The sequence below is a fragment of the Sciurus carolinensis genome, chromosome 3, assembly GCF_902686445.1.
Source record: "Sciurus carolinensis chromosome 3, mSciCar1.2, whole genome shotgun sequence".
Lineage (NCBI taxonomy): Eukaryota > Metazoa > Chordata > Mammalia > Rodentia > Sciuridae > Sciurus > Sciurus carolinensis.
Window position 1 is genome coordinate 17,835,253 of NC_062215.1, and position 18,080 is coordinate 17,853,332.

The following is an 18,080-nucleotide window of genomic DNA, read 5'->3' on the forward strand; positions in this document are numbered from 1 at the left end:
CCCAGAAAAACCTCATCTCAGAATGTAATAAGAGGCATACTCATGCTTAGTATTTCAGGAGAGCATTTCAGGGAAAGTGCTGTATTCTCTTATAAAATCTTATTAAAATAGTGTTCAAATCTATCTACAGAGAATTAAAATATTGCTTCATATGTTGAAGCAGAAATATGCTCCCTGAAATTGCACTATCAAATCGAGAATTAGAGGACTCTTGATTCCCTCTGTGGCTCAGGGCACCTTGTGCCTTGGGGCCTAGGGCCCAGGTGTTCTAACAGCTCCTTCTAAAGGCCTTATTTTAGATGGTTCATTTAACAGCGCTGGTGAGCTTTATCAGATCTTCTGTTTGTTTCTGTCCTCCATGTAGTATTTACGGTGAAGCCAGCTTGATCTCTACACCCTGTGAAATTCCAGAAAGCATTAAATAACCATAACCTAATTTTCCTCAATAAGGGTTCCTTTTATAACAAACAAAACAAGGGGCCCTGGCATCAGTCTCTCCTCATTTTCTGTTTGCAGTGACCTGGTTGAGAATTCTGTCAGGTCCGTGGGGCTTTGAGTGAGTAGAGCTATGGTCTCCTTGTTGGCTTCTTTTGGATTTGGTCCGCATGCTGGCTGTGGTCTCTCACCATGCCTGAGAAGGTGTGTGGGTTTTGTTTTGTTTTGTTGTAGATGGACACAATATCTTTATTTTATTTATTTTTATGTGGTGCTGAGGATCGAACCCAGTGCCTCACACGTGCTAGGCGCGCGCTGTACCCCTGAGCCCCAGCCCCAGCCCCTGAAGTGCACTTCTTAGGCTATCCAGAGGGGTCAGGAAACCCCACGCAGTACAAATCTCCAAGGTTAGTCCAGGCTGCAGGAGAGAGAATTAGGAGTCTTATGGACCCCTCGTTGGTGGCAGACTCCAGGGGAGCAAGGGCATTGAGCAGTGTCAGGCACCGGCCTTCTCTCCTTTGTTCATGGAGCAGGTATTTACTGGGTATCTCTGATGTGGCAGGCAGTGTTCTAGGTGTGGAGGACACAGCAGGAAGCTGAGTAGTGTCCTTACTTTCACAGGACTTGTGTTCTGGCACCGGGGTCCAGGAAATAAGAAAACTGACAAGTAATCATAGAGTATGATCAGGTGGTAGTAAAAACCCTGGAAAATAAGGAGTCAAGGCAGTGCCAGGCTAGAGGGTGGCCAAGGCACCCTCACAAATAAGGTGACATGTGAGGACGTGGGAAGGGAAGGAGGGAGGGAGGCATGCGGTGGTCTTTGTGTTTCACTCAATGAGAAAAATGCAAATCCTGTGCCAAGAACATGCCTGACATGTCCAGGGGACAGTCGTGACCAGAGCAATTGGAGCAGAGTGGAGGAGGGGTGGTGAGAGATAAGGTCAGTGGGATGGAGGCCTATGGCCCACGAAGGGTAGTTAGGCCTTTGTTCTGGGGCGGGATGGCAGAGGGACATGCTCTGGCTTATCTTTTAAACTAAACTTTCCAGCTCCTATACCAAAGGACAGCAGGGGAAGAAAGACCATTTAGGGGACTGTCATAATTCAAGAGAGAGATGACAGTGGCCTGACCTGTGTGGTAGTGGAGGTGGGGGAGGAGCCGGGGACTATTAGATAAGTATTGAAGCTACGAGGATTTGCTGAAGGTGTTAAAAGAAAATCTGGGATACCTCTAAGGTTTTTAGCCCAAGAAACTGGAAGGATGAAGTTTTCCACTTTATGAGATAAGGAACATTAGGGAAGAAGCAGTTTTGCAGCTAGAGAATTAGGAATTCATTTTTGGACACATGAACTTTGAGATGCCTATTAGACATATGTGGAATAGATGTATTAAAGTTCATGGGTGAGGACCAGGCTAGAGGAAAAGAGTTGGGGTCTGTTGGCATAAAGCCCTGAGAGCAGGTAAGCTCAGCCAGGGAGTGGGTGTCCACAGAGCAGACAGGGACCCAGGGCTGAGCCCTGGAGCACTCCAGCCTTGAAAGGATCAGGGAGCCAAGGACACCAAAGGGCAGGGGGAGGCTTCCAGGTAGCCTTCAGGTTTGGCAACAAGGAGGGCATTGGTGGCCTTCCCAGGAGCAGTTTCAGTGAAATGAGGAGTCAGAAATCTAACTGGGGCAGGTTCAAGAAGGAATGGGAGCAGGAATAGAGACAGAGGTGCCAATATTTCTTAAGCAGTTATTCTGCAAAAAGGACCAAGAAACAAAGTAGTAATTAGAGATGTGAGTTGAGGCGAGAGATTTTAAAGATGGGAGAAATTACAGCATTCTGTGTGCCAGCAGGCCTGATCCAGTAGAGGAGGGAGGAAAGCACAACACAGGAGAGAGAATTGCTGGAAAGATGTCCTTGGCCTTGCGTGGATGGGGGGAGGGGTTGACCTCACATAGAAGCACAGCCCTGGCGACAGGAGGGAAGGCTGAGTGTGGGCCCAGATGCTGGAGTGCATCCGAGCACATTCATCTCAGCGAAGTGCAGGAAGTGAGGTCAAAGCCGAGGGAGGATTGGCCAAGGTGCTCAAAAAAATCTTCCCGTCTGGCTTTCAGAATCCCATCTGGTAGCAGCCCATGGCCGGCTGTGTTCTGGGGACTTCCACTGTGGCCCATACTCTAAAGTGCCTCTTTGTGCTTTCAGGGCTGTCCAACCCGTTCCGTGGCCTCATGAAGCTGGGCACGGTGGCTCGGCGAGGGGCCATGGGCATCTGGAAGGAGCTCTTCTGCGAGCTCTCCCCGCTGGAGCTCCGCCTCTACCTGAGCGACGAGGAGCGCACCTGTGTGGAGAGCTGCTCCCTGCTGCGCTGTGAGGCTGTGGGGCCGGCCCACAGTGACGGGCGCTTTGAGCTGGTCTTCTCTGGCAAGAAGCTGGCGCTGCGTGCCTCCTCTCAGGATGAGGCTGAGGACTGGCTGGACCGGGTGCGGGAGGCCCTGCAGAAGGTCCGGCCTCAGCAGGAGGACGAATGGGTGAACATCCAGTATCCAGACCAGCCTGAGGACCCCACCGAGGCTCCCCTGGGTGGCCACCTCTCTAACTCAGCCCTGCTCCCGGAGTCTACAGTCCCCCAGGGCACACAGTTTGACTGGACGTCTGCGCAGGTTCCCGAGCCAGATGCTATCAAAGAGTCCCTTCTGTACCTGTATGTGGACAGGACCTGGATACCCTATATTTTTTCCCTGTCTTTGGACTCTCTTAAATGCTTCCGAGTGAAAAACAATGAAAAGATGCTAAGCGACAGCCATGGAGTGGAGACCATTCGAGACATCCTGCCAGACACAAGCCTCGGGGGCCCGGCCTTTTTCAAAATCATCACAGCCAAGGCGGTGCTGAAGCTGCAGGCAGGGAATGCTGAGGAGGCCGCCCAGTGGAGGGACCTGGTCCGCAAGGTCTTATCATCCTACTTGGAGACAGCCGAGGAGGCCGTGACGCTTGGCGGGAGTCTGGATGAAAACTGTCAGGAGGTGCTGAAGTTCGCCACCAGGGAGAACGGCTTCCTGTTGCAGTACCTGGTGGCCATCCCCACAGAGAAGGGCCTGGACTCCCAGGGCTGCTTCTGTGCAGGTGCTGACTTGACCCTCCTCACCACCCGCTCCCTGCCAGCCTCGCCCCACCTCCAGCGAGGTTCCTGTGCCTTCATCTCTCCCCTGAGCCGATGCAGCAGGGAACTTTCCATGCAGCCACTGCACCTCCCCAGGACCCACTGGGGCCAGCTGCCTGCTCTTGGGTAGCCCCTGTCTCTCCCCTCTCCTGCTGCTGTGTGGGACCTGGTTCCTGCTACTGTCTCCCCTCTGTATTACCTTCTTGCTATACTGTCATATGCTTTTACAAAAGGGTCCTGGAATCCTCCCAAAAGCAAATATTTTGCATGTTTTTTGCAAGTCATGCTATTCTATGCTGTCCAGTAGAACTTTCGGTGATTATGAAAGAGTTCTAGATCTGAGCTGTCCAGTGTGGTAGCTGTGAGCCACCTGTGCTTAAAATGTGGCTAGTGTGCCTAAGGAACTGCATATTCATTTCAGTTCACTTAAAGAGGCACCTGTGGTTCGTGGCCACTGTCTCAGGCAGCACAACTCTGTGTGTGATTCTGCAATTTGGTTTTTTCTCCTTAGTAATACTTTATGGGTATTATTTTACATCACTGCATCTGCTATGTCATTATCATCATTGTGTAGGGCACTGAGCCAGATGCTTTATTTGGATTATCTCATTTAATAGAGACAGGGACTGCTGTTCTGTTTATAGGTGAGGAAGCTGAGGCCCAGAGCTGGTAAGTGCCTCGTCTCAGGCTCACACAGCTAGTAAGTGTGAGAGGCAGAACTGGACCTTGATGGTTGCTCCCTGGAGCCCTTCTAGCACAAGCTAGTGGAGAGGACCCCAGAGGCCCTCTCTGCCCTTGAATTGTCCAAGCCTATGTGATGTCCCACTCCCCAGTGTCCAGGGGGACGTGCCAGCTGCACTGCTGCAGAAGGCCACAGCAAGAATTGAGTTCCAGTTTCAGAGCTGTCCTGATGGGGTGGAGCCTGTGGGACCAGAGGGGAAAGCCTGCTTCAAATGTCTGGAAGGAAGTGGCCTGCGGTGGCCCCCCTGGAGGATGGGAGAAGCAGGCTGAGCAGAGCTTCCTGCAGAGAACACCAGCAAGCAGCCCCGCCACCCCAGAACTCCTGCTTCTTTCTCTCTTCGGCCCAAGGGGCCGGGACTCTAGCACTCGAGGGGAGACTTGCCAGCAGTGAAGTCAGCACTGGCACAGAGAACAGCTCTCCCATGGCTGTCACCTGCCAGCCAGGACTGTGAAACCCAGGAGTTCCTGCTTCCTTCCCACCCTGCGGCACAGCCCAGCAGCCAGGCAGACACCAGTGCGCGCTGTGTTGTATTTCAGTTTGCAGGTCACTTTCAGAACCCGATCTCATTATGACTTTGTAATATCCCCACAAAATAGCAAGTAGCAACTGATTTTTATAGACACTGAAATGGGATCTTGAGAAAATTAGGTGAAGGTGAGGGTGAGGCAGCTGCTGAGCAGGAGATCCTGCACTTTAGTCCAGGCCAGAGGGACACTTTCTCTTGCCCCTGTGGGAGGCAGAGCACATGTTTAGCATTTGAGCCACGCTTAGCTTTTGCCCTGACCACACCCCACTCCCACTGTCCCTTGAGACCTTCAACCAAGGGACTGAAACTGGCTCTACCCCTCTGTTCTGAAATAATGAGCTACTCAGGGTTCAGGCTGGCCCCAGGAAATGTCCAGGCCACCCTGCCTCCTGCTAGCGTCCCCATCCACTCCTGTGGCCAGCCCCCTTTCCTCAGCTCCTTCACTGCTGGCCAGGCCCTGACCTGGTTGCTTGCATTAACGGGCCCCAGTAGAGCGGGGGATGGAGAGGAGGTTGGTGTTGGGGAGCAAGCAGTGGAGCCATGGGATGAAGGAAGAGAGCTCAGCCTTTGGGACCAACCAAGCCCAAACTTGAGTTCCATGTGTAAATTAGTTGTGATGTAACCAGACAGATTTCTTCACCTCTGAGCATCAACTTTTTTTTTTTTTTTTTTTTTTTTTTTGGTCCGGGGGGAGTAAGTGGGGGTTGAACCAGGGGCACTCAACCACCGAGCCACATCCCCAGCCCTATTTTGTATTTTATTTAGAGATGGGGTCTCACTGAGTTGCTTAGGACCTTGCTAAATTGCTGAGGCTGGCTTTGCACTCATGATCCTCCTGCCTCAGTCTCCAGAGTCACTGGGATTACAGGCATGCGCCACTGCATCTGGCTAAGCATCATCTTCTTAAGCTATAAAATGGTGATGACAATTCATGCAGTGTGTTATTGTATTAATAGTGTTAATCATTAGTGGTGGAAATATGAGCGAGTTATTTTTACCTTTGTACTCTCCTTTTAAAAAATACTGACTAGCAGGCCCTTCCCACCATAGTAGCTTCTGTTACCTGGAGCTGACCCTGGCCCCTCTGCTCACTCACCCATGCCTATCTCCACAGGCTGCTCCCGGCAGATTGGCTTCTCCTTTGTGAGACCCAAACTCTGTGCCTTCTCTGGCCTCTATTACTGTGACATCTGCCACCAAGATGATGCTTCAGTGATTCCAGCCAGGATCATCCACAACTGGGACCTCACCAAGCGCCCGGTAAGTCTCAGGCCTAGTGAGTCCTGGTCACACAGGGCTGCTGAATGACCAAGGGATATTCTTCCCTTTTTGTTGCTGCTGTTTGTCTGTTTGAAGTGATTTGGCTCTGGGGAGCAGGATCACTCATTTAACACCTGTGATGTGGGGAGGACCAAGAAAAAAGCTTGGGGCCTACCTGTAGCCCCTGAACAGAGCTCTGTGAACACCTGCCTGGGTCCCCAGGTAGACATCTAAGGACCGTTCTCTGCAGCTTCCAAGGAACAGACAAAACTGTTTAAGGCACCAGCAACTAGGTAGGCAGGCAGGTAGGCAGGTGGGTAGAGAGGAAGGACAGGATAGGATAGATCAGATATATTAACGGACATGTGGTTGGTAGTTGGGTGGGTGGGTGGATTGTTGGATAAGTGGATGCTCAGGCCAGCCAGCTGGCCACACCCCTTAGAGCAGTTCAGTCTTTTGCCAACCCTGAGGACTCCAGGTGACTACACTTACACTGCCAGCCCTGCGTGAGCTACTTATTTCACATTTTTGAAAGTGCACTTTTTCTGTATTATAAAGGTAACACATGGTTATTGTTCAACTTAAAACTTACAGAAAAGTTCAAAGAACAAATCAGAATTGTGTGTCATTACCCAGAGATACTCACTACTGATATTCTGGGGTGCAGTCTTTCCTGAGCATTAATTTACATACACACTATTTTTTGTAAAGTTGGGATCATCTTGGACTCATCCTGCTTTATCACAGGCATTATTCACTTAATATTATATCTTGGGTACTTTTTATGTCCACCAGATGCTTCTGAACAACATATATTCTTTTTTTTCTTTTTTGAACAAAATATATTCTATGATCTTTCAGATTGGCCTCTTCTCTAACTGGGCTTAGTCTCTCTCTCTCCCTCCTCCCTCCTTCCCTCCCTCCCTCCCTCCCTCCCCTCCACTGGGGATTGAACCCAGGGGTGTTTAACCACTGAGCCACATTCCCAGCCCTTTTGTTTTTTTTAATTTTCAATTTTTTAATTATTTTTTTTAGTTGTTGATGGTCACAATACCTTTATTTTATTTATTTATTTATATGTGATGCTGAGAATCAAACCCAGTGCCTCACACAGGCTAGGCAAGCGCTCTACCACTGAGCCACAACCCCAGTCCTACTTTTTTTGAGACAGGTTCTCACTAAGTTGCTTAGGGCCTCACTGAGTTGCTGAGGCTGGCTTCAAATTTGCAATCCTCCTGCCTCAACCTCCTAAGCCATGAGGATTATGACCATGCACCACCACTGCCCAGCACTTAGCCACGTTTCTAACTGTGTTGTCATGAGCAAATTAGCTTCAGATTCCTCATCTTTTAAGGTTTTTGGTTTGTTTGTTTTTCTTTTATTAAGGAGGTTTAATAAAAGCATATGTCTCAGGCTGGGCATGGCAGTGGCAAGCCTGTAATCCCAGTGGGTCTGGAGGCTGAGGCAGGAGGATTGTGAGTCCAAAGCCAGTCTCAGCAACTTAGTGAGGTCCTAAGCAATTCAGTGAGGCCCTGTCTCAAAATCAAATATATGTACAACCAGAGAAACAACAGTTGTACCCCATTTGTGTACAATGAATCAAAATAAATAAATTTTAAAAAATCAAATATAAAAAAGGGCTGGGGATGTGGCTCAGTGTTTAAGTGTCCCTGGGTAGCCCCCCCGCAAAAAAAAAAAACAGTGTATTGTCTTGGGTCCATTGGGAAGACTGTGGCAGTATATGCCTGTCACTTATAACAGTGCCTTCCAACACTGCCCTTTCCCTCCCCTGAGGCCAGTCACACCTCTTATCCCTGATTCACTTGTTCAGAGTCTGCCTCAAGACCACCCGTCTATCCACCTACCTGTTCACTCATCCATCCATCCATTCACAAATCCACTAATAAATCTACCCTGTCCTGCCCTGTCCTATCCTATCCTGTTCCACCCTATCCCATTATCCCATGCATCCTCTCCTTTCAAATCTGCCTTCATCCCAAAGACAAAGATTTCTACTCAGATAGACACAGAAATACAAGGAAGCAGTTGTTTGCTTCTCTTGAGGCCCAGGACCTGCAGGCTGCACAGTCTTGGCTCGAGAATGTGTCCTCAGAGCACAAGTAAATTCCACTCTCCTGGGAGGGGAAACGCCAAAGGTAACGTCACTTTGGCCGTTCTGTTGTCCACCCATCGCCACCCCTGCCTCAGTAGTATTTAACTACACACAGAAAACTAACCCTCAGAATCACCAGGAATGCAAGGAACCTTTGACAGTGAGCACATTCCCTCTTCCCCAGATCCTGATACTTCTGTCGGACCGCTCCTTACTCACTGCTGGAATCCTGTACTCTTCCTTCTCCCTAGGAAACTGCAATACTTTTCTAGGCTTATCTGAGATCAGGAAGTATCCAGCTCTCTGTCAAAGATCAATAACCTAGGGCTGGGGAGACAGCTCAGTCGGTAGAGTGCTTGCCTTGCAAGCACAAGGCCCTGGGTTTGATCCCCAGCACCGCAACAACAACAACAAAAAATCAATAACCTGGAGAGACAAGAAAATTCAAAACAGAAAGTGGCTGGCCCAGGGCTTTGGGACCTTATTGTTTGTTCTTTGCTCTGGCTGACCCACTTGTGCTGAGGTCCAGCTGGCACTTGGCAGGATGTCAGCCTCAGACTGGGGTTTCTGCTTTTGTCTTTCTCCTCCACGCCCACAGAACAGGGACGGTCCCTGGGGAGCACAAAGTCCCTGCTGGTCTGTAGCACTGGGCTGTGTTTGGCACTCATTCCTATGTGTATTTCATCTGAGCCTCACTCAAGGCCAGAGGCTATTGTGGGGAGAGCTGAGCCAGGGCTGGAGAACAGCAATTTCACCCAAGTCACCAGGGGTTTGCCATTGGGCTGCCCTTGCGCTGGGAGACTGGTACCTCAGGGCTCTAGGATATGGGAAAAGGAGTTGTCCATGGCAAGGGGAGAAGGGAGCTGCTGGTGGAGCTGGGAGACAGACCAGAGGTCTCCCCAGCTCCCAGATATAGGACCAATTCTCCTGAAGACCCCATTACATTCTCTGACCCTCAAAGGGACAAATGGACCACGATAGGCTCCTACACAGCTGCTGACAGAAGGTCACATTTACTAAGGATGAGCTCTGTGCCAGGCCCTGTGCCAAACATGGAATATCTCTTAAGCTAAACTCAAAATAATCTGCCAGGCATGGTGCCATACACCTGAAATACTGACAACTTGGGAGGCTGGGGCAGCAGGATCCCAAGTTCAAGGCCAGCTTGGCAACTTAGCAAGACCCTGTCTCAAAATAAAAGAAAGGGGGCTGGATGTAGCTCAGTGGTAGAGCACTTGCCTAGTGAGGCCCTGGGTTCAATTCCCAGGACTGCCAAATAAATAGTCTCCTGAGGTCGGTGCTTTGATTTTCCTCCAGTCGGCCCCCGCTCCTTAGCTTGCCACAGGAGTTCAGAAACAACCTGGTGTTCAGAAACAACGCTGCAGCTTAGACCTGGGCTCCACTTTCCATAGGCAGGTCAGATAAACCACTTTAGCTTTCTGAGCCTCAGTTTCCTCATCTATAGAATGGGAATGATGCCACTTCTCCCCACAGGTTATTCTGTGGATGAAGAGAGGATATGGTCAAGGCCCCTGACCCTATGTCTGGCTAATAGTAGGTGCACAATTGTTGGCATTAGTATTAGGGCCAGGAAGGTTCCTGAGTGGAACCTTCAATTGAGAGTTCTCGATCTGTTGAGAGATTGACCACTCAGCTCTATGGAGTCACAGGGGAGTCCTGGTGGTTGCTGCTGGCAAGAGCCCAGGGCATAGGGGGAACCTTGTTAAGCTGTGTCTGCTCTGTGGTTTCCTGTGGCTAGAGCTGCCCCACCAGTCACCTGGTTCCTGAGTCAGGGCCCAGAGGGGAGCACCTGTTTCCTACAGGCAGGAAAAGTGAGCTGGGCGGACAGGAAAGAGTGAGGAAAGGTCTGTGAGGCCTAGGGGAGGGGGCCTCATCCAGAGTGACTTCCCACATCTTGTCATGGGTGGGAGGGGGCAACATGGGTGTCATTAGAGGGACAGCTGGTTTGGGAGTCACACTGCCATTTCTGAGCTGTGTGCTCTTGGCTAAGTAGGAAAGTGAGCCTCAGTTTCCTCGTCTGTAAAATGGAGATAGCACTGCATCCCTTGGAGAGAGCTGCAGGGCAAGTGAGAGCCGGGCAGTGCAGGGCTCAGCCGGAAGGTGCTTGCTAACAGCCGGCCCTTCCGTGGTGCCCCCAGGTCTGTCGGCAGGCCCTGAAGTTTCTGGCGCAGATCCGGACCCAGCCCCTGGTCAACCTGCAGCTGGTGAACGCCTCGCTGTACGAGCATGTGGAGCAGATGCGCCTCATTGGCAGGAGCCGGGAGCAGCTGAAGCTTCTCGGGGATTACCTGGGCCTGTGTCGAAGTGGTGCCCTGAAGGAGCTGAGCAAGAGGTGAGTTCCTCCCGCATGCACAGGCCAGCACACTCTGGGCCGTGCCCTGGCAAGGCATCCCGTCGGGCAATGCCAGGGCGGGGCAGAGAACTTCCCATTAGGCCTGCAGAATCACCACCTCCTTCAGCGAGGCTTGGCTTGGTTTTCTTTTTTTTTTTAGTTGTAGATGGACAGCATGCCTTCATTTTATTTGTTTATTTTTATGTGGTGCTGAGGATCAAACCCAGTGCCTTACTTGGGCTAGGCAAGCACCTAGCCACTGAGCTACAGCCCCAGCCCCTCAGGGGTGGTTTTTGTTCATGTATTTATTTATTCATTCAACAAATTGACTACTTGGGAGGCTGAGAATGAGGATTATAAATTCAAGGCCAGCCTGTGCAATTTAGTGAGACCCTGTCTCATAAAATAAAAAGAACTGGGGATGTAGCTCAATGGTAGAGCACCCCTGTGTTCAATCCCCAGTACCACCAAAAAAAGAAATATATATATATATATATATACACACACACACACACACACATACATACATATAAATACATATTTATATTTGTATATACCTATATGTGCATATATATATGTGTGTGTGTGTGTGTAATTTATTTATTGCTAACATACCCAAGCACCTGGCAAGGTGAGGGTAAGATGCTGAGTAGGACAGACCCAGGTTCTCCCCTCTGAAAGCCTCTGATCTAGGAGGGAAGGCAATGAGCCAACCAGCAACTCCAGCCGGGTCAGTGGGGTGAGGGGAAGGATGCCTGGAAACTCAAGTGACTAGGGGAGGGAAGTCCCAGTGGGGAAGACTTCCTGGAGGAAATGACTCCCAAGGTGAGACCTGAAAAGTAAGTAGGAGGTAGAAGAGGGGAAGAGTGTTCCAGAAAGAGGAATAGCAGGAGCAGGCCGCAGAGGAAGGCACTATACACAGAAAGCACAGGAGAACATTGTCTGGAGTAGAAAGGGAGGCAGGAAGTGTGACGAGAGGCAGGCCAGAGACACACGCTAGCCGGGTGATGACAGCTGTGCTCCCTGTCTCCTCCCTGCCAGCCCGTGCTCCCTCCCTCCACGGTTTGCGGCTGCTGTCCATGGCAGCATCCTCTGAGAGTGTGTGATCAGCCACACCCCCAGGCAGCCCTTCCAAGAGCTCCTGGGTACCCAGGGCCTGGAGGCCTTTGGTTCCCAGGGGTGGAAGGTGACTGCAGGCTCAGGATAGACTTAGCCTCCCTGCCTGTCAGAAACCTCTGCTAGCCCAGCATGGGCTTCGTGCCCACCTTTGCTGGGTCTCTGAAATCAAAGTAATCCATTTCTTTACAAAGTTAGTCAATTTGAAAGGGGTGTTTATAATAAAAGGGAATGAAGCAGAACACCTGTATCAGCTCATCAGATTCCACCGTCTGCTCCCAGACTTCACTGTTAGCACATGGGAAAAGAGCTTTCTCAGCACCAGAGGCATCTTGTGTTTGTTGAACTGGGGTTTAGAAAAATAGCTGGAGAAGAAAGGGCCAGGGAAAGGCCTGGCTTTCCTGGATGAGGGACCCAAGGTGGGCAGTGAGTGGAACACAGCTCACAAGGGTCCAAACAGGCTCGAGACAGCTGGCTGCAAGGCCAGGGGCCAGAACTCAGAGGCCCCGTGTCCCCCACTGAAGTCCTTTGGACTTCATCTGCCACCAGCATGGAGCCATTGAAGGGTCTGAGCCCAGACTATCATGGTTCAGTCTGTGATAAGAGACCACTCTGGCAACAGAGGATGTAAGGGCTGAGGAGAGAGTGCTGGCAAGGTGACTGGTGCCGTTATTGACCCCAGGGTCTGGCAAGGCCTGACTAGGCCGGCCAGGGGGGCTGTTGGAAGGAAGAGAAAGGAGAGGACATGGGCAGGTCTTAGATGTGGGAGGAGTCAAGAGGAGCGGCCCCTTGCCAATGGCAACAGACTGGTGGGTCTCCTTAGAGAAAAGCGTCCTCTCTCAGGCCTGGGACGTGTCTCTAAAAAAGCATTTTCAGGACTTTGGGAAGGAACCATCGAATAAATGCCTCACAGGGATGGCCCTACCAGACCTGGTGGCTCCTACCAACAGCTGAGTAGGGGTAAACAGAGGAGGAAGAGGGGCTCAGGAAGCAGGTAGCACCCAGGATGCCCACCTGAGACCTGCAGATCATCCAGCCTTGCCAGGGCCCTTTTTTGTCCCATCATTGCATAAGTTACAGGAGTTGAGAAGTAACCTTCTCCAGCTTCCACTGTCTCCCAGAAAGCCCCGAAGTTCTCTCTGGTCCCTTCTCCAGGCTATCAGCCTCACAGCAGAAGACTGAGAGGGGGTCTCTCCATTGTGTGGATGAGAAACCGAGGCCCGGAGGAGGCCAGGGTTTGCTCCAGTGCCCAGGCCTTCCTCTCCTGGAGGCCAGCCTGAGTGGTACCTCTTTCCCTCTGGCCTTGACAGAGCATTGCAGAGAAATCAGTTGTAGAGCCTTACTGAGAGTGTGACAGGCCCAGGGAACGGTGACTCTCAGATCAGGCTCTAGGCCTGACTGGCTCCCGGGGCTTCCAAGATGACAGGGACCTCTCCATCCAAGTCAGCCCCACCCTTCCTTCCAGCTTGGAGCCAGCCTGTGTGCCTCTCTCCCACCATGTTTTCCTGGTGATAAATGGCAGCTTCCTGTTCCCAGAAAGCTGGAAGTTTACTAAGGAAACCAGCATGGTAAACTGAGTGGCAAGTTGGCAGCGTCCTCACCCCACATGGCACAGTGTGGCCTTCCTGTATGTTTGTTGCCCTCTCCATTGCACATTGGGCTCCCCTGAACCACAGCTAAGGCCATTGGATGGGGTAGGCCAAGCCCCCGTTCCTGATGCCCAACACCCTCTGCTCCAGATGTCCGGGGCATCCTGGTGCAGGTCCCCAGGCTTCCTCTGACTTGCTAATCCCCTCCCCAGGACCTGCACAGGCACATGAGCAAAGTCAGTTAGGGATCCGTGCCAGGGATTTTCTGCAGGCACTTCCTCTCCATCCTTCAGGATGTGACCCAGAGTCTCTGCTATTGGTGTGGTGGGAACCAAAACAGGGTTGGTGGCTGAGCCCTTGTCCTCCACTCCGCTCCCCTCTGAAACGGATCTGCTGTGCTTAGAACATGTCTCAGTTCCTTTCATGTAGCACTGAAACCAGATACTGGAATGTCTGTCCTTCAGGTAGACCAGGAGCTGCCAGAGGGCAGTGGCTACATCTATGCATTTCTGTCCTCAGCAGGGTCCCTGGTATGTAATGGTGGTAGTGTTTCAGTGGAATGGAGAAGGATGCCGGCTCTAAGAGCCAGATACCTGCATTCAAGCTCCCGTTCTGACTCTTACTAAGCATGTGACCCCAGGCAAGTTATTTAAGCTCTCTGCATTTGCCCATTTTCTCAAAATGGGAGTTGCAACAGGCCCAGCCCTGCAGTGTTATTGCGGGGGTAGATGAGTGACCGAGTGTAAGGTCTCAGCCAGCTCCTGGTACCGGCTGTCAGCTTTCATCATCCTCATCCTCATCATTATTAGTTATGTGTTTACTATGTGCTTCACTATGTGCTGGCACTGTGCCGAGTGCTCTAAATACATTATTTAATCCTCAAAAACAATTCCACTTCTCAGAGAAGGACACCTGAGGTTCAGAGATTAAGTAACTTGCCCAAGGTTCCAGCAGCTGGTTAGTTTACCTGGGAGGCCAGGGCAAGTCCCGTTCAGCTGACTTGTGCTCTCAGCCCTGCCTGGCAAGGCGGGAGGGTTATGGCTGGTTAGCAGTGCTGAGGGAAGGAAGACAGACAACGCACGGTGCTCCATCCTCCCAAGTCCTTCTGAGGAAGCTCTTGTATTTTCTTTGCAGGCTCAACCACAGGAATTATCTCTTGGAGTCTCCCCACAAGTTCAGCGTCGCTGACCTCCAGCAGGTGAACACATCCGGCTCCCCTCAGACCTCTTTAGAGGGGTCTCATTCCTGGAGAAATGAAAGAGGAATGGAAGAGGAATGCCTCAGATTACTGAGACCAGATAGCAGTCTTCAGCTTTTTCACACTTCAGAATGGGCCTCCCTGCTGCCCCAGTGCATCCTGGGCAGTCACAGACCCCCGAGGTTCCCTGGAGTAATCAGGCACTCCAGCAGACCCCAGAATCCTGGGTTGAAGGTTTAGGACACTGCCTTCCTCAAGAGTAGATTTGGTCTCATCTGTAAATCCAGTAACTCCCGGTGACCTCAGGTGTAGCCTAATTTGGGGAGGTCTCCTTGCCCATAGGGGAGGCAGTACCTCCCGGCAGGGAGCCTGATGCCCCAGTGCATCCCCTGAGGCCAGGCCTGTGCTTATCCCTGCAGATCGCAGACGGGGTGTACGAAGGGTTCCTCAAGGCCCTGATCGAGTTTGCCTCCCAGCACGTCTACCACTGTGACCTGTGCACGCAGCGGGGCTTCATCTGCCAGATCTGCCACCACCATGACATCATCTTCCCCTTTGAGTTTGACACCACAGTCAGGTATGCAGAACACCCACAGCCTGCACAGCACCCCAGGGAGCAGACCTAGCTTTGTCAGTCAGGAGGCGTGAACATCCGCTCTGTGCCCGTGCCCGGGCGGCACAGTGGTCTGGAGCAGCCCATGTCTGGGGCTCACGTGGCTCCCCTCCTGTACTGAGCATCCATGGCCCCAGAGAAGAGGAGACTGCTGGCTCCAGGAGGGAACCCCACCTCAGTCTGCGTATGAGCTGAGGAGGGACTGAACAAGCTCTGGCCCTCGCCCTGAAGCCCTGGCACAAGGCCTGGCTCACAGTGTGGGTGGCGCCTGCCCCTGTAGTGATCGTTCTTGTCCCCAGTCGTTGCTCATCATCGGAAGCCTCTGAAGGGAAAATTCACCCAGACATTCTTCCCTCATCCCATGGGGAGTGGAAAACTGCCCCAGTGGGCACTTTCCTCCACTTCCAGCAGGTCCACCCCAGCCAGGACCAGCCCTGCATGGGCCTGGCACTGTTTTTCAAACTATATTTTTAAAGATAGGCAAGAAATGACTTAGGGACACTCAAGCAGCACTTGTGAGAAATGCAGTGGGTGGAGAGTCTCAGCGTGCCCAGCATGGATCTCCTCATCTGAAGCAGGCAGGTGGGGCTGCCGAGCAGACACAGCCTCACTATGGGTTCTGACCAGAGCCCTGGCCAGCCCCACCCCAGGCAGCCTCCAGCCAGCTGGCACAAACTGCGCACGTGCTCTCTCCCCAGGTGTGCTGAGTGCAAGACTGTCTTCCACCAGAGCTGCCAGGCTGTGGTGAAGAAAGGCTGCCCCCGCTGTGCCCGCCGGCGCAAATACCAGGAACAGAGCACTCTGACCTAGGCTGATCTCCCGCCGGCCATCCCAGCCGGGGTGCCATCAGCCCAGGCTCCTCTTGGTGTCACAGCTGTCTCCCTTTGTCAGGAAGACCCTCAGGTGTGACTAGAGCACGGGCCTCCCAGAGAAAGCCAGGAAACGAAATGACACCCCATGGCCTCCCACCACCCTCAGTCCCAGGAGCAGGGACAAGAGGGCTGAAGGACGTCCTTCACCGGGCTGGGCTCACCTCACTGTCACACCTCCATTAGGGCTGTTCAGACACTGTGGAATGAGACTTGAGGGACATTTTCAATTCCACATTCCTGATTAAAAGGTCTAGTTTTTTAAGGTGGGTTTTTTCCCCTTCATATGTCAACAGAAAATATTTTTTTATTCTTGACCCTACACAAGTCACCCAAGAAATCCAGGCCTTCTCACCCTGGCAGATGTGCAGTAGCCACTTAGGCCTGGCCAGAAGGCAGGCAGACAGCCTGTCTGGGGACCAGGTGCCTTTCCTTCGTCCTTACTGGCGCTTGCTCACAGCTCGAGTGCCATGTGCCAAACTGCTTCCAGCAGGACAAGGTCAGTCCTGAGGACCACGTCCTTCCTCTCCCACCTCATCTTGACTTCCTATCCCCGTGCTCCTCACCTGGAAGGCCCTCCCTTTCTCAGTGCCAGAGCCCCCGCCTCTTCTCTAGTGTGGGGTCATTGTGCAGAAGGGAAATGACTCAAAACCAGCACTGTCAGCACTTTGAGCCTTCCTCGGTTGGGGGAAGGCCTTCATCTTGCCCACCCTCATCCCACCCACCTTACTCCTACACAGATGGGCAGGACCTGCCTCAAACTGACTCAGGGTCACACCCCTGCCTGACTGACCCCTGAGTAGGCTGAACCCCAGAGAGGGCAGTGAGCCAAGGGCAGGGGCTGCCTCAGGTGTCATGACTGCCGAGCCCCACCCTGTGGAGAAGTGACCCTGTCCTTCCACTGCCGAACTGTGCAGGGACATGCAGAGAAGCTATCCTGTGGATGCCTCTGCAGCCTCAGTCTTACAAAGCCATGAGTTCCCAAAGCTGCCCTGGACTTGCCCAGCAAGGGCCGCCAGCGCCTGGAGAATTTCCTTGGAACAGATTCGCTTTTTTAAGGGGGTCCGGGGGCTGGATGGGAGCCTAGAGTTTCCCTCGAGGCATGTCTAGGTCCTTGAGGTTTGGGGAGTGTGGGTGTAGTCTCTGCTGCCTTCTCCTCCTCTTCTGGACCCAGCAGGCTCCTCTCACTGTCTCACCTGCCCTCAGCTTGGAGTTAGAGGCCTCAGGTGGAGATGTACCTGTCACTGTCAAGGTGAGCCTTCCCCCATCCTCCCTGGAGTGATAGAGCTGCTGAGTCACCCACCCAGCCCCACAGAGCTGGATGAATTGTGCAATAGAACAGAGGAGGTGGTAGGCAGGCAGCGGAGGCTGCCACACAGCTCCTGTGTCCCCATTGTGGAAGGTGGTGCACACCTGTGCTCAGAGCACCAAAGCCTCTTGAGCCAGGAAGTGTGTCCATATCCCTACCCCACCCACACCCCACAGCCAGCATTAACTCTCTCCCCATCCACATGGCCTGATCAGAGCTATCACTGCCCCAGGTCCCTGAGTGGGCAGGAGTGTGGCCTGGTGTGGGCCCTGGGCCTGGGAGTACATTCCTTACGGTGCCCTGGAAGCAACAGGAGTGAGGCCCTGATTGAAGGGGCCTCCTTACCCCTGGGATTGTGTGCATTAGAGCTGCCCCCTCCTTCAGTACCAAAAAGCTGCTAATGCTGTCAGATGAGTTGACTCTGACCCCCACACCTCCAGTGGAAAGCTGAGGTGATCCTCAGTAGTACCCACACTATTCTTAAAATGTTATTTTATGCAATAAACTGTTTCTAGAAAGTAGGGCTCTGGCCCTGAGATTTTGCAATGTATCAAAGGAAGTGCTGCTGTGTGATTTTTGAGTGATTTTGCAGTAAAGACCTGATCTTTCTAATCACTGTCTGACTTCTGAATCCTAACTCAACCATGGGAGGTGGGGGGACAAGTCATCATAACCATTGGATGGGCCCACCACTCTCCTGTTAGACCCTGGGCACAGGGAGGTTGCCAGGTCAGTGAAGGACACTTAGAGGCAGGCAACTCGTGCACCAGGTGTGGCCATGGAGAAGAGGGCCTGTGACGGAACAGTGTTCCG

The 18,080-nt window shown here is 52.2% G+C and overlaps 1 protein-coding gene across 3 annotated transcripts in view; it reads left to right on the forward strand.

Annotated features, from left to right (window-relative positions):
* Plekhm1 (pleckstrin homology and RUN domain containing M1) overlaps positions 1–17,877 on the forward strand; it is a 49,916-nt gene extending 32,039 nt beyond the window's left edge. For all 3 annotated transcript variants that reach the window (XM_047545747.1, XM_047545746.1, XM_047545748.1), the window contains 6 exons: positions 2,622–3,542; positions 5,962–6,107; positions 10,380–10,573; positions 14,413–14,476; positions 14,896–15,053; positions 15,788–17,877. In XM_047545747.1, the coding sequence (XP_047401703.1) occupies positions 2,622–3,542; positions 5,962–6,107; positions 10,380–10,573; positions 14,413–14,476; positions 14,896–15,053; positions 15,788–15,899 (1,595 nt within the window). In that variant the 3' untranslated portion in view covers positions 15,900–17,877. The remainder of the gene's footprint in view (positions 1–2,621; positions 3,543–5,961; positions 6,108–10,379; positions 10,574–14,412; positions 14,477–14,895; positions 15,054–15,787) is intronic.
* Positions 17,878–18,080: the final 203 nt, after the last annotated feature.